The sequence below is a fragment of the Momordica charantia genome (assembly GCF_013281855.1).
Source record: "Momordica charantia cultivar OHB3-1 chromosome 11 unlocalized genomic scaffold, Mcharantia_2.0 BLBB01000011.1, whole genome shotgun sequence".
Lineage (NCBI taxonomy): Eukaryota > Viridiplantae > Streptophyta > Magnoliopsida > Cucurbitales > Cucurbitaceae > Momordica > Momordica charantia.
In genome coordinates, this window is record NW_028275159.1 from 6,485,237 (window position 1) to 6,501,405 (window position 16,169).

Here is a 16,169-nt window from a genome sequence, read left to right on the forward strand (position 1 = left end):
TGTCGAGTCTGATTTTGACCACCAACAACACTAATCTCAAAATCCTTACTTTTACAATTTATCTTTTGTTTTTTTTCGTTTGCTTTAGTTTGGTCTATATAAATTAAAATAAAACTTTATTTATTATTTCAAAACGTAGATACTATAGAGTTTGAAAAGAAGATTCAAAATTCTAAAGGAGAAAGTTAAAACAAAAACGATGGCAAAGAAAAAAAAAGGTACACATGACTTGATGACATGGACAAGCGGACCTGCGGGATGTAGAAGACACGTGGCAACCCAATATTGCATCCTACATTTGTTAAAAAAGGAAAAAAAGAAGCCATATCAACTAAAAATTATCTACAGTAAAATAGTTTCTACTGCCCAATCAAAAGAAAATATTTTTACTATAAAAATTTCAAATAGTGATATTTTTAGGATAGTCTACAGTTGGTCTGTACCTGTGTTAGAGCAACATAAATATTTTTCTTTTTAATTTAAAAACAGATCTAAAATTATCTATGGATCGAACAAAAGTCAGATAAACAAATTTGACACTACACTATTCATAAAACCATGATCATTATTTTACAATCTCAAATTAAATTACAACATCAGACTCACATAAAACCCTAATTGGTGGATGTGGGGAAACTCAAAAAAAAAAAAAAAAAAAAAAAGAAAAAAGGTATATAATCAATCTAGCATCTCTGGTACCCTTCTTCACTATACCAAAAACCCAATATACACAATTAAAACTTCGAAGTGCAGAAAAGAAGAAGAAGAAGAAAAAAAAAGCAAAACTGGTTGTTCAGGGTTGTGGCTTTATGGTGTGAATTTCAAGCCCATATGGCAAGTAAAGACATCAATGCAGCTCCAAGAATAAGGGAAATATTAGCCAAAATTTGAAGCTTTGCATTGCTCTGCATTCTGGGATTCATGAAATCAGCCGCCAGAAGATCCACCAAAGACATATAGATTAAGATTCCAGATGATGCTGCATTCAAAATTCCCTCAACTACTAGAGCTTTTGGGCTGTCTTCGTTATAACTGTTCGTTACTCCTATGCCTATTGCTATCCCGACTGGTGTCGTGAGGCAGAAGAAAAGCGCCATTATTATTACTGCCTTGTGCTTGAACTTCGCCTGCACGAAAAGGTATGAGGAATGGTTTTTTTATCAGTAATTTCAAAAGTCTAGAAATGAGAACGATTTAAAAAGAAGGTAATTCAGGACTCTGTTGGGTAATGTTCTTGTTTCTTGTTCATGTTTTCTCATTGCTAACCACAACATGGAAATAGAAATAAGACGTAGTTAGTTGCAAAATGCTTAAATTTCTTAAAAAAATTAAAAACAAAAGAGCCTCAAAAGTCTTTTTAAGTATCCATCCTAATAAGTAAACTTTCTAAATTTCAGAGTTCAGACAATTTTGTGTGAAACTTTTTAATGATTTTCCATTAAATTTGAAAATAACTCAAAATTTAACCAACAAAAACAGAGTAATATGTCAAAAAGATATATTTATTTATTTAAAAGCTTCATCTGAAGCATATAAAATAACAAAATTTGAGAGATACGAGGGGCAAAAAGAGGATGAAGCACTAAAGTGAACTGAATTTAATAAGGTTCAATTTAGGATCCAAATATAGTATGTTTTATTGCTTAATGATTTGTTTAAAAGATATATATGCTTATTGGGTGAGATTTGGGCAGAAATACTTGAAAATTCATAGGTCAATTTTTGTGGGAATCAAAGTCAACCAATGTACACAAGCCTACTGACAATAGGTCCATAAATTGAGTTAGATATTACACCACTTTGACCCACCACCATGACAATCCACATGGGTTTCTAAAAAATTAATTGATTTAATTGATACCAATAATAATAATAATAATTTTGTTACTACAAATTCTAATATATTAATTACATAATACTACCGATTATAGGGGCATAAAAAGAGAATAAAGACTTTTTATTTTTAAGTTAAAAAAAAGCTATAAAAAATTTAGTGACGCCCAAGAAAAGAAGGAAGGAGAGAATAAAGATTTTTCCTTATTAAACAAAAAGAATACCCCTAAAAAGTTTATTGACTACCAGAGAAGTATGGTTCAATATTCGTATTAGGACGTGTTTTGGAATGATTTTCTATGGACGTGTTTCGGAATGATTTTCTATGGTGAAAGTCAAAATCACTTCAACGGTGATTTTCAAAATCAATTATACTTAATTTTGAACTATTTTTGGTTTTTCCTTTCATTCATATTTTCAGCCAATCATATTCATACACTAATAATTTTATTTGCTTTGAATTTACCTCAATAAAAAGTAACGATAAAGCTTTCTAACATAAACACGTTATTTACAAATTCACAAACTTTAGCAAGTGTACACAAAAAAAAAAGAATGTTAATATGTAATTGATTTTAGTAATTAAAGGTTAAAAAAAATTACCTGAGCAATGCATCCTCCAAGGCCCATTCCTTCAAATAACTGATGAAAGGTGATGGCCGCCACAAGAGGTCTAATCGTTTTCGGGCTTTGAGTAACGCCCAAACCAATCCCTATAATTACAGAATGTACCACTATCCCGAGTTCCAATACCTACCATCAAAATCAAAATTCCGCATAAAAAATCCCCATCACTCGTTTCAGTTCATCATCATCGTTAATTTTATTTCTAATTTTTCATCTGATTGGGTTTTGATTTGATTAAAATCTTCAGCCATTAAGAAACAACTGTGTAAATCTCTGTTCCGCTTTCGGAATCAACTACACTTTCCAGGAAAATTATGATGAACAGAAACAGAAACATAATTGAACAGATTCAAACGTTACCTGAGAGATTACTCGGTGCCTGAGAATCTCCGTTGTCGTTCCGGCGACTTCGACGGAGCCATGAGCGTGACCGTGAGTGCCGTGAGTGTGAACATGAACGTGGCCCTCGTGAGCATCGCCGTGCATTTCTTCATCGCCGCTCACCGTAGGCTGAGCCTTCCTCAGATGGAGCCGCGTGTAATAAGAACTGGCGCCAGCGTCCACCATTAGAGTCCCGATCGCCGCCACCATAGCCACCAAGCCAGTGAACGGAAAATTCCCCCACGGACCGTCTTTCAGTTTCGGCGACGTCAGGCTCTCGTAAGCATCGGGAAGAACATGGATGAATCCGGTCGACAGAATAACGCCGGCGGCAAAGGCTTTAATCACAAAGAAAATCTCCTTCTCCGGACTTAAAGCCGGAAACGCCTTCCCGAGCATAGGTATAAATACTCCGATGACTCCGGCGAGAAGAATCGTAGCTATGGCAACGATTTTGTATTTCAGAGCTGCGGATTTATCGTGGTGCCCTATTTCTTCTTCTCCTTCTTCTTCAGGGCACTGACACTCTGCCGAAATCGCCACAGGGAGGAGCAGAAGAAAGAGGCAGAGGAAAGCGAGAAGCAGAGGATGAAGCTTAGCGTTCGCCATTGCCATGGCGAATCCGATCAATTTCAGATTTGAGAATTTTCAGAGATCGGGAAAGAAGAAGATGATGGGGAGAAAGGACATTCTATCAGTAGGGATTTTAAAGAGTTTTTTCGGCGAAACAGTATCGAATTCGACGTGCAGATTTCCCGTACTGAGCAGCAGCCGCTGATAATTAAAAAAATATTTATATAATTAATTAGAATTAGAATTGAAATGAATAAATAAATAAAATCTTTATTTGGAAAAAGTTCTCTAATGGCGAAACCATGTCGACATGAAAACACTGCAGAAGCGAAATTCGGAGTAAGTGTCGTAACGGAATTCGTTGAAGTCAACTTCAAATGTCGACACATTCTGTAATCTTTCTAATTTTTCCAATTTTACCCTCCATGTTACTTGGAATTCCCGCCTTTCTCCCCTTTTCTTTTTCCAAGTTTGGATTAGAGACTTTTTCTTTTTTTTTTTTTCATTTTTTTATTTCTTAATTTGTTTAAAGCATCCATACTTATTCAAATGGATTATATTTGGAATTCTGATGCAGTATTCTTTAGAAAGATATTTAAAATATTAAAGTTGAGTAAAAATTAGAAAAAGAATGTGAATTTTTGAAGAATGGGTGAAAATTAATTTTAAGATTAGCTGTGGGTTTAACGCGAAATTAAAATTATATTGACCAATTTGAAATTAAACTATTAATGATTTAATCACCTAGAATATTTATTAAAATTCTAAAATAATAAAGTTCTAAATGACAGATAGTGAGATGAATGTATATTAGTTTTATTGGATGAGACATATTTGAAAATGAATAAAATAATGTTGACATTATTTTCAAGGATTTTTATTGTTTTGTAATGTGATATATTTAATTGTTATTATAAAGTAAAAGGATCTAAAAAAATTAATGATATAAATCTGTATTATATTATCCATCTCAACTAATCATTTTGATGCTCTATATATTAATTCATTAAGATCTTGTAAAGTCATAAGTTGCTAGGTCTCAATTTTTTATTTTTCTATTTAGCGCCAACATATTAATTATTATCTCTCTCAAGATTTATATTTGGCCAATTTCATTCTAGTTCAAATTTCAAATTACTTTCAATTGGATTAATAAAAGAAATTGTATGTCAATTATTATCTTTTGTAAAAAAAAGACGTTTCATTTTCCAATATGGCTTCCTTAAAACCGGTGGTAACTTATCTTTAAGAGAGATTTAAATATTAGATAGTTTAACGACTAAAACATTAATAATCTATCTTATAAATCGAATGTTCAAATCTTTATTATAATGTTTATAATTTTTACTCTTTTTTGTTATTCTTTATTATAATGTTTATAATTTTTACTCTTTTTTGTTTGTTTAAGTTTGGTTGATATACTTTTAATTTTTAAAATTAGTTTTAATTTTATTTTTATGGTTTTAAAAGTTTTAGGGTAAAATACATTTATCTTTGATGTTTGGGCTTGATTTTTATTTCGTCTTTTAAGTTTAAAAGACCATTACTTTTGCTATCTAAGATTTAAATTTTACTTCTATTTGGTCCTTAAGTTTCAAAAGTGACATGCCAAAGCGAGCATAGCTCAACGGTAATTGACATGTAGAATAAGGTATATTATTGGGTAAACTAACTATTAACTTAACTTAGGATCCATTAAAATAATAAGCAAGAAACATTGGGTCTAGCTAAGTTTCAATTATCATCGTTGCTTGACCCCGATGCATATATTCTCGACCAAAAATTCAAGCTGAAATCTCCTCCAACGTTGGAGTAAAAACATAAATAAATATCAATGATGTATAGGATATATACCAAGGTTTTAAATATCGATGTAGATGGAAATGCCGAGGTCTCAATTTTATGGAAATACCGATAAAATATTGATGTCGATGGATATTCTTAAAAATTAGAAAAATTAAACAATCGTAAAAAATATTTAAATTAACAAATAAACATTTTCTTATTTCTAAATTAGTTAAAAATAATTAGTATTAATATTATATATATATATATATATATATATATATATATTTTAGTGACATTTTGTTTATATTTTTTTATATTTTATCGATTTTTTTACTATAAGGAGAAATGTCGATTCACCTTTCATATCAATGTCAAATTTATGGAAACATGAATATGTCGATGGAAATATCGATGAATATTTAGAACCATGGTATATAAATAGGGGTGAAATTACGACATGGATATGTGTGTGGCTATATATATATAGTTGAATTTGACAATATAATGTTACGATGAACAGAAGGCAGATTTAAGGTTACCAGAGAGATTAGTGGGTGCCATCTGCATGGATATATTTGGGAGGCATGATGGTCGCCGTTCACTATGCAGTATCACCCTCCTTTCCAAATTTCAATTTTAATTTAATTAACACACCCCACATTTCTTTTAGAAATTAAAGGATAATTAGATGAAAAATGATCGTTGCGTCTTCGATACGATTATGGTGCTATATCATATGCTCGTCTGTTGCTTCCTAAAGTTAACACAACTTCGAACTCATGTACTTGCTGGAATCGAATAACACATTCAAAAATTTTGTCAAAGTTTAGGATCTTTCTATATCAAAAGGAAAAATCGATTTTGATTCGTTACAAAAATAAAATTAATTAATTAATTAAAACATTAAATAATTAAAACTGAAATAAAATATTTTTTTTTGTTAAAATTTATAAAAATAAGCGATAATAAAAATATTACTCTTGTAAACACACAGTTAATTTTTTCTTTTTCAATTAACACATTATTATATAAATACATCAAAAAATTTTAGAAGATTTATTGTTGTTTTTAGTTAACATGGCTTTCACTCTTTTAATCCAACACATTCAAATATAATTATGCTTTTTCAAAATAAGTATTTTCCTCTCTTTATTTTTATTTTGATCCTAATTCTTTCTATCATAATTTTGATATTACATAATTTTCTTTTATTATCACATTTGGTATTACATACTTAATTCACTCATTGCGTAATTAATATGTCATCACTTATGATCGATCTAAGACACCTATCTACGACAGTCAGTTCGGATTTCTACCCCACATATTGTTATGGTAAAAGAAAGTTAAATATGTTATGCTAAAATTATGATAAAAAAATTAAGATAAAAACAAAAAGAAAAAACATATATAGAATAATATTAAACTAGTACGTTTGATTGGTGATCTGAAAATAAATATTTGAAAACAAGAAATTCAATGAAAATCATAGTTATATTTCATGTTTTTGAATATGTGATTGGTGGCAGATTTTTGGAAATTAAATCTCAATTTAAAATTGTTAGTAATATGTTTGTAAAATAACTACCAACTAAATATCTACTCCAACCTAAAAAATTATTAATTTATTTATTAACGTATATACTATAAATTTTGTATAATTATAATTTCACAATATTATATAATTTATAATATATTATATTTTACATTATTTTGATTTTAACAAAAATAAAATAAATTTATAATATGAAATAATATATTTATCACCTTATTTATTTTTAAAAATAAATTATACATTTTAAAAAAACACTACAAACCTAAAAAATTGGTTAATTTTCGGATTCCAATAATAATTTTTCGAAACAAATATGTCAATTAAATTTATTTGACTCAATGAATTTGCAGACAAGAAACCGAATTTGAAATTTCTGCCTTACAAAAATGGAAAACGGGAGTGTGGATTTAGGAGGAGACCGGCGAGATTGAGGGCGGAGGAGAGGTGGCCGACGAGCGGCGCGGCTCTACCTTCTCCTTCTTCTTCATCGGGTATGAGCTCTGTGAGTTTCCATTTCTGAAACAATGGATTCTACTTCAGAAGAACTGCAATCGTCCGTGAGTGGTTCCTCCATCACCTTTTTTTCCACTGGTGTGCAACTTCGTAACATTTTCCCTGCTCTAGCTCTGGTGATTTCTCCTCTAGCATTTCGAATGATCCATCCTAACTCCTCTATCTTCATTCCAGGCAGCATCAGAGTTCAATCTCCAGCGCGAAGACGGTTGATCTGCGTGATTTCGCATCTGGTACGAATTTTCTCTTCCAGTATTCTCCATGGTTCTTTAGGATGTTTCTGATTGATCTGGCAATGCCGAAAAATGCCTCTCGATATCTGCATTGAATCTTGTAATGTCTGGATTGTCTCCTTTGAATATTGTTTTGTTCTCATCTCCCAAATTTTCCACGCTAAAATCGTACTCTTCTCAATCTCCTTCTCTGAAGATTTGTCTAAAACCCAATCCCAATGATCCTGAGTTGTCCATTGTTCCCTATCAAAGCCACAAGCATGATATTATGATTATTTCTGCTATAAGCTCATTCTATAAAGGCAAGGCATATAACTCATTCCCTCATATTTATTGTTCAAAAAGAAGTTTAATTAGATACTAAGACCACGAAAACTATATATCTAATGGGCTTGTTATCTGCCCTCATTCTATAAAGGCATATAGCATTTTTACTTGTCTTTCTTTTCCTCTTCATTTGGATCTCTCAATATTTAGTTTGCTTTACTATTTTTCCTCTGCATTACTTGGTAATTGCCCTGCAAGATCAATTTTATGCTACTTTTTAGATTCGATGTGCTGTATGTGTATGGTATGGTTTGTTCATCACCAACTTGTAATTTGGTTTGTTCAACACCAACTTGTAATTTGATTTAATGTTTTTGGTGCAAGTTTTCACATATTTCTTCTCTAGGCAATTATGTCATTTTCCTTGAATTTTATTATTCTAAAATAAGTCTGTTCATTATTGCACCCACATGGACACCTCACTCTGTTTCGTTTTTGAACAACTGCAAACTCTGCACCTGTTAAAATGTTCCACAATCAGACTGATTCATCTCTTTTACACAAATTAAGTAAGCTGTTATGCTTAATTTCCAAGGAAAACTTTGAATTAGACTGCACAAAGTCTATCATTGACTTTCTATGAATACATTAGAAGAATCCACTTCAATCTCAATAATCCATGACACAATGAGATGAAATGGCTTTTGTTGTAGAAGTGGATCAGCTAGAACGCATGAAGCTATGCTGTTTAGTCTTTTCCTTATGATGTGTTGGCTATAACATCATCAATGAATTGGCTCAATGAGATGAAGGAAGATCCACCCTCCATCACACTTTTCCGACTTTCTTCGCTTTTTGTTTTGACCCTCTTCCTAATCTCGTCGCTGTGGTCCATCAACTTTTCTATCCCACTTTCTATCTCTTCTGCACTCAACACTCTTGACCTTTCCGCATGGAAATCCTTTCGATAATCTAACGTGATCTCCACTGCCAAGCCCAATTCCACGACCATTTCAAAGGCGTTGAATTGTTGCTCTGCGTACATCGGCCATGTTGCCATTGGCACGCCATGCCACACGCTTTCCAGTGTCGAGTTCCAACCACAATGCGATATGAATCCTCCAGTCGCTGGATGTGCCAAGATCTCCACTTGCGGTGCCCACCCAATGACCTTTCCGATACCCATTGTTCGCTCAAGAAATCCCTCTGGAAAGACATCTTTGATGTTGTCGCCATAGTCGCTCGGAGCTTCCAACTTACCCTTTGGTGGAGGCCGCCGAAGGGACCACAAGAAGCGAACCCCACTTCGCTCCAGCGCTTGTGCGATCTCCTTCACCTGATCCTCGTCGAAGCTTCCCTTGCTCCCAAAGCACAGGAACACCACTGATGCTGGAGGCTGATCATCAAGCCATTTTAGTAAGCCAAGAGTCCCATTGGATCCAGTTGCCCCAGTATCTTTTGAGTGCAAAACTGGTCCGACGAAATACAACTGCGGGATTTGCGAGGAGGAGCCACTTGACATCCACTTCATCACATGTGATTCCATGTCCACAAATGTATTGATCAAAATACCTTTGACTTCCGATCTGAATCTCTTTGCATTATCATGAAACCAAACGGCAGCATCTTTATCAAAGAAGATACCAGGGATGACTTTACTTGGAATTGGGTTGACAAAACTTGGCAGAACTAACTCAACATCTGAGTTCTTTAACTGTTCCGCTATGTTATTATTTTGTTGGTGAAGCTCTTGGAGATGAAACCTGATAGCAAGAGAGCTAGCACTGGACGTGTAAAACAAATAACAAGGAACCCCAAATTCTTTAGCCACATCTATCATGGTGGTGCAGAACATGTCTATGACAAATCCGGTAAGTCGGGGCGAGGCAGCACCTGCTTGAGAGATCTTGGTCACAGCTTCTTTCACATGGGGCTTGTAGTTTTCAAGAATTGCTTTCAGCAAAAGCCGCTTTCTAATTTCTTCTGGAAGTGGCAGTTCGGGGAGAACAATAAAGCGTATAGATTTACCATCAAAAGACATTGAAAGTGAGTGGATATATTCAGCCGTTTTTGCATCGTATGGAATCTTGATGGCGAGCACCGTTACGGAGAGTCGATCATCTCGACTAACAAGAATGTTGGCCATCTCAACTGTGGATGCGAGATGGCCCATCCCAGGCCCTGGTATGAAAACAAGCTCAAATTTCTTCATTTAATACAGATCGGAGCTGGGAAGCGTGAAGGTCCCATGGAGCTGGTTAATTATATAACAATTGTTTTGTTGTTGATTTGGAGGATAAGAGGAAGTGGCGTCATGGCTTAGCTGTGTGAATGGCCTGCACCATATACAATATAGTTTTGTTCTCTTGGACATGAAGAAGAAGAAAATGAGGTGAAGTCATGCCTTTGCTGTCGGCTGGTTCTTTGGGTATTTGTATAAAGAAAGATCAGTGACTCAACTCATTCCCATTTGATTTCTCAAGTTGCCACACATGTTTGGTATGGTTCTACTGGAACTCAAAGGAAATAGTACATTAGAAGAAAGGCAACATGATGAAGTGGTTTCCGAGTCTTGAGGACATGGAACTAAGTTGTTCGGCGAGTTTGGTAATCTTTCCATTTTTTGTTTCTAGTTTCCAATTTTTATTAAAGAATCTAAGTATCTGAAAATTGCTTGCATTTCTTGTTTCTCATTTTTCTTTGAGATGTTCTCGTTTCGAAATCTTGGAAACAACATGTTTCTTGTTTCTTGTTTCATTTTGTTTCAACATAAATAAAAATCTTGTTTTATTATTTTCGAATCTATAGGTGTTGGGATCATTCAATTATTTTATTTTATTATTATTATTATTAAAAATGAGCAAATAGAAACATTACCAAACAAACTCTTAATCTCTTCCTCCTAGCGAATTGGCTATAACGTCGTCTATGAAATGACCCAACGAAACGAAGGAGGATCCACCCTCCAGCACACTTTTTCTACTCTCTTCACTCTTTGCTTTGACTTTTTCTTTGATCTCATTGTTGTCTTCCATCAATCTTCTAATCCCACTCTCTATCTCTTCGGCACTGACAATTCTTGACCTCTCCCCACGAAATTCTTTTCGAAAATCTACCGTTATCTCCACCGCCAATCCCAATTCCACCACCAGTTCATAGGCGTTAAATTGCTGCTCAGCATACATTGGCCATGTTGCCATTGGCACGCCATGCCACACACTCTCCAGCGTTGAGTTCCAACCACAATGCGATACAAATCCTCCAGTAGCTGGGTGCGCCAAGATCTCCACCTGCGGCGCCCACCCGATCACCCTTCCAACATCTGCCGTTCTATCCAGAAATCCCTCTGGTAGAACATCTTTGATGTCAGCATAATCGCTCGGCGCTTCCAACTTCCCCTTTGGCGGCGGCCGCCTGAGCGACCACAAGAACCGAACTCCACTCTGCTCGAGAGCTCGAGCAATCTCCTCCACCTGATCCTGGTCAAAGCTTCCCATGCTTCCAAAGCACAGGAACACAACTGACGATGGGGGCTGATCATCAAGCCACTTTAGTGTATCTGCAGCATCATGAACTTTATTGGATCCATCAGCGCTAGTATCTCTCAAGTGCAAAACAGGTCCAACAGAATACAGAGGTGGAATTTGCGAGGAGCCATTCATGACATGTGGTTCCATCTCCGCAAATGTATTGATCAAAATCCCTTTGACTTCCGATCTAAATCTTCTAGCATTATCATGAAACCAAGCAGCAATTTCGCTCTCAAAAAAGACACTGGGGATTACTTTCCCAGGAATCGAATTCACAAATCCTGGCACAGCTAATTCATCATTCGAATCCTTCAAGTGTTCCACCGCGTGGTTGCTGCTGTCATTTTGATGGTAAAGTTGTTGAAGATGAAAACTAAGAGCAAGAAAGCTAGCACTGGACGTGTAAAACACATAACAAGGAACCTCAAATTCCTTAGCCACATCAATCATGGCAGTGCAGAACATGTCTATGACGAATCCCACAAGTGGGGGTGATTCAGGGGTGTTGGTGAGGTTGGTCACAGCTTCCCTCACATGAGGCTTGTAACTTTGGAGGACTTGTTTAAGCCTGAAGCCATTTTTAGTCTCTTCTGGAAGGGGCGGTTCAGGAAGGGCAATGAAGCGGATGGATTTGGCAGCAAAAGATGCAGAAAAGGACTGAATTTGTTGAGCTATTTTGGGATCGGAGGAGGGGTTGATGGTGAGGACTGTGACGGAGAGACGGTGGTCTCGGGCGACAATAACATTTGCCATCTCCACCGTGGATGCCAGGTGGCCCATCCCTGGGCCGGGTATGAAAACCAACTCAAATTTCTTCATTTTTGCTGTTGCTTGGAGTGGAGCTGAGGTAGCAGTCTTATGGAGCTTGGTTATATAACCATTTTTATTGCTTGGGGAGGAAGAAGGAGAAGAAGAAGAAGTAGTAGTAGTGACGTCATGCCTTTGCTGTACAAAATAATATTAGTCTCCCAACTTGCCAAACTTTGCAGTTACCCAAGCGGACAAAAGAAAAACTTTTCTTTTCTCCTTTTTGGAATTGATGAAAAGCTAGACTTTGCTACCTACGATGAAATATTTGGTATATATAACTTTTTGATATCATTGACATTAAAGTATCGAGCAGATTTCATTTTAAAATGTGGGATTTAGCAATTGATGTCTCCTGTCATTATTATTTATTACCCTAGGTGGGAACTTTTATCTATATTTTAAAATTTAAATATATTTTAGTATATCTACTTCTAGTTTTATTTGCACTATTTATTTTCGTCCTTTTATTTTTAACTTTTATTTATTTTAGTATTTATAGCTTTGAAGTATTATTTTATTTATATTTTAAAAAAGTGATTATTTTGATCTCATTTATTTTAATTATTAAAATTTTTATTAAAAGGTTTCCTGTGTATATTAAATTTGTATCAAAATTTTGTAAATAAAAATAAAAATAATTATTTTTTAAAATTACAGGGATTAAAATATATAAATTAAATATAAAATTAAAATAGACATTTTAATAGGACAGAAACTAAGAGTTAAAAGTAAACCAAAAAGTATATTTAAAAAGTATATAAATCGTATATGTTTTTGAAGATACGAGAAGACAAAACAAAAGGCAACAAAGGCCATTAAGCTTTTTGATTTGTCCCACTATACAGCTAATTCTTTTGATTTCTTCTTCAAAAAGGTTGCAAATTATACAATAATTATATTATATTTAATTTTGAAATTGAGGCAGTGGGGTTAGTTTGATCATTGATTATACTCAAAAGGTATGAACCATTTAGAAAATCTTTTACTATATAGACCTTTATTTGTATATGTATAACAGATGGATTTTTTTTAGTGAAACGATAATGCATTAGGAAGAACCAACTTACATTTCAATAATTTGTAAGCCAATATGAAACAAAATGGCTTCTTGGAATATCTAGTTTTACTTTAAATATATGAAACTAGGACCGACTCAATGAGATGAAGGAAGATCCACCCTCTGATATAACTTTTCGACTTTCTTTTGATCTTGTTCGTTAATTCAAATGGGATAACTTGGGAGCTGTTCACTTGTCTATCAATTTGCTATTTTTCATCTTCCTCTGCTAAACAAGTTTTGAACCTTTGTCTGCTAAGTCCTTTCTTCCAATCTGTTCCAAGCTTAATGTCTTTCATTCTACTGCCATGGGTTTGAGGGGGAATGTTAAGGTAGCTCACTGAGTGGGATGTTTTCAGTTTTATTCTTTTATATTAGCTGGGCTAATTGTAACAACTAAATGTGATTAGTTGGAAATAATTTGCTTTATCATTTACGTTACTGATGTATTACTCTTTTCTTTGTACATAAACTCTTCTATATAAAGAGAGTTAGTAGCCTTTGATACCTCCAATTGCTATTTCTTTCTCACTCTCTCTCGATCAGCTGGTGAGCTCAGCCCATGATTGACACATAAAGCAATCAAATACATTCACAGCTGGTATATATTTCTTTTATTCCAATCATGTTCATATAACAATTAAAAACTTTGCTAAATCTCCGAATCCTCCTTTTTGTAGTCTTTCTCTTTACCAATATGGACACACTAATGGTCACATGAGCTTAGTTCAACGGTAATTAATACATGTCTATGACCAATAGATCATGAAATTGAATCCCTCACCCGATGATGTATTAGACACACTAGCTATATGTAAAGTCTACTACTTTTAGTAGAGACTAAACTAGACGAGGGATCTTTACAACAAAATTAATGAAACGACTTACCTAGTTTTAAGCACATGAAACTCTACATTTTTTAGTCTTCTCCTCCCGTCAAGTTGGCCAAAACGTTATCCATAAAATGACCCAACGAAACGAAGGAGGATCCACCTTCCGCTATGCATCTCCTACTTTCTTCACTTTTTGCTCTCACTTTCTTCCTCATCTCATCGCTCTCTTCTCCCATCAATTTTCTGATTCCACTCTCTATCTCCTCTGCACTCACTATTCTTGCTTTCTCTTCGCTAAAACTCATTCGATAATCTAACGTGATCTCCACTGCCAATCCCAATTCCACCACCATCTCAAAGGCGTTCAATTGTTGCTCGGCGTGCATTGGCCATGTCGCCATTGGCACACCGTGCCACAAACTCTCTAGCACCGAGTTCCAACCACAATGTGATACGAATCCTCCAATGGCTGGATGACCCAATATCTCCACTTGTGTCGTCCAACCGATAATCCTCCCAATACCTGTCAAGGATCTCACACACATCAATAGAGGACCAATAAAGTTTATAAGATACCTGGACTACTTCTCTCCTAATCAATTAGTTGTATTAGAGTTTTGATAGAAAGTGAGACATTGGTTATTGATTGCTTCCTCCACCACCCCTCTGTGGGATCCTTAACATGTTATTCTTAAGATTGTAGTTCTCTTCAGCTCACTAATCTTAGTCATATAATATTTTTATACCAGATGCTCGTTTGAACGTTCTTTTTTAGCTTCGATACCAAATGAAAAATCGCAACATTTCAGACAGAGTTGTCAATATATCTCAGCAATATACCTGCCGTTCGGTCGAGAAACCCCTCTGACAACACATCTTTGACGTCGGCATAGTTGCACGGTGCTTCAAACTTACCCTTGGGCGGGGGCTGTCGAATGGACCACACGAAGCGAACCCCGCTTTGCTCAAGCCCATGCGCGATGGCCTCCATCTGATTCTCATCAAAGCTCACCATGGTCCCAAAGCACACAAACACCACAGACGACAGAGGCTGATCATCGAGCCACTTCAACACATCCGATCCAACACCATCAGTGTCTTCTTTGAAGTGCAAAATGGGTCCAACGCAATACAACGGCGGGACTTGGGAGAATGAGCCACTCAACATGGACTCCATCACACGCGATTCCATCTCCACAAATGTATTAACCAAAATCCCTTTGACTTCGGATCTAAATCTTCGAACATGATTATGAAACCAAACAGCCTTATTTTCATCGAAAAAGATACTGGGAATGACTCTACTAGGAACAACCGGGTTGACAAAACAAGGCAAACCCAACTCAGCATCAGAATTCAACAACTTTTCCACAGCCTCATTGCTGCCATTCCCACTACTACTGTACAGCTCCTGAAGATAAAAACTGAAAGCAAGAAACCCAGCGCTGCATGTGAAGAACACATAACAAGGGATCCCAAATTCTTTAGCCACATCAATCATGGTGGTGCAGAACATGTCTACGACGAGTCCGGCGAGGCGGGGCGAGGCGTCGGCGAGTTTTGCGACGGCGTCGGCGACGAAAGGCTTGTAGCTTTCGACGAGTAGAATGAAGTCGTTTTTAGAATGTTGTGGGAGGGGCGGTTCGGGGAGGACGAGGAATTGGATGGGTTTGTCGGCGAAAGAAGTGGAAAGTGAGTGAATGGATTCGGCGACTTTTTGGTCGTAGGGGAGCTTCATGGCGAGGATTGTGGCCGAGAAACGGCGGTCTCGTGTGACGAGAGTGTTGGCCATTTCGACGGTGGAGGCGATGTGGCCCATCCCCGGCGCCGGTATGAAAATTAGCTCGAATTTGTCCATTTTCTGCCGGAGTTGCAGAGAATAAGGGATCAGAGAGGTGAAGAAGAAGATGATGAAGCTGATGAAGATGCAGAAGATTAATAACTCCAACTTGTGGCCATTGGTACAAAATGAAACCCAAGGATTAGTGGCTTGAATGGACCTACAAAGAAGATAAGATGAGACTCCCGTGAGTTCATAATGGTTCTAAATATTTAACGTATCGACATTTCCCTTGACATATTCATGTTTCTATGGGTTAGACGTCGATACGAATGATAAATCGACATTTATATCATAGTACAAGAAAATAGACAAAATATGAAAAATAT

At 35.7% G+C, this 16,169-nt stretch overlaps 4 protein-coding genes and 1 long non-coding RNA gene across 5 annotated transcripts; 1 reads left to right on the top strand and 4 right to left on the bottom strand.

Moving 5' to 3' along the window:
- Positions 1 to 524: 524 nt before the first annotated feature.
- On the bottom strand, positions 525 to 3,607 carry LOC111014796 (zinc transporter 3). Its single transcript, XM_022289657.2, has 3 exons — positions 2,821 to 3,607; positions 2,437 to 2,586; positions 525 to 1,127 (listed from the first exon to the last, which is right to left on the bottom strand). Exons 1-3 carry the CDS (start codon positions 3,454 to 3,456, stop codon positions 822 to 824), a joined length of 1,092 nt encoding a protein of 363 aa, XP_022145349.1. The 5' UTR covers positions 3,457 to 3,607; the 3' UTR covers positions 525 to 821.
- Positions 3,608 to 7,105: 3,498 nt separating this feature from the next.
- Positions 7,106 to 14,889, top strand: LOC148208050 (uncharacterized). The gene is made up of 3 exons (XR_015788910.1): positions 7,106 to 7,348; positions 7,445 to 7,503; positions 14,750 to 14,889. It is a non-coding gene; the product is annotated as an uncharacterized LOC148208050 (long non-coding RNA).
- Positions 8,300 to 10,443, bottom strand: LOC111012136 (anthocyanidin 3-O-glucosyltransferase 2-like). Its single transcript, XM_022286191.2, has one exon. The coding sequence runs from the start codon at positions 9,980 to 9,982 to the stop codon at positions 8,531 to 8,533; it is 1,452 nt and encodes a 483-aa protein (XP_022141883.1). The 5' UTR covers positions 9,983 to 10,443; the 3' UTR covers positions 8,300 to 8,530.
- Positions 10,588 to 12,236, bottom strand: LOC111012128 (anthocyanidin 3-O-glucosyltransferase 2). Its single transcript, XM_022286181.2, has one exon. It carries the CDS (start codon positions 12,117 to 12,119, stop codon positions 10,659 to 10,661), a length of 1,461 nt encoding a protein of 486 aa, XP_022141873.1. The 5' UTR covers positions 12,120 to 12,236; the 3' UTR covers positions 10,588 to 10,658.
- LOC111019468 (anthocyanidin 3-O-glucosyltransferase 2) lies at positions 13,748 to 16,016 on the bottom strand. The gene is made up of 2 exons (XM_022295904.2): positions 14,841 to 16,016; positions 13,748 to 14,523 (listed from the first exon to the last, which is right to left on the bottom strand). Exons 1-2 carry the CDS (start codon positions 15,856 to 15,858, stop codon positions 14,087 to 14,089), a joined length of 1,455 nt encoding a protein of 484 aa, XP_022151596.1. The 5' UTR covers positions 15,859 to 16,016; the 3' UTR covers positions 13,748 to 14,086.
- Between the last annotated feature and the right edge of the window lie 153 nt (positions 16,017 to 16,169).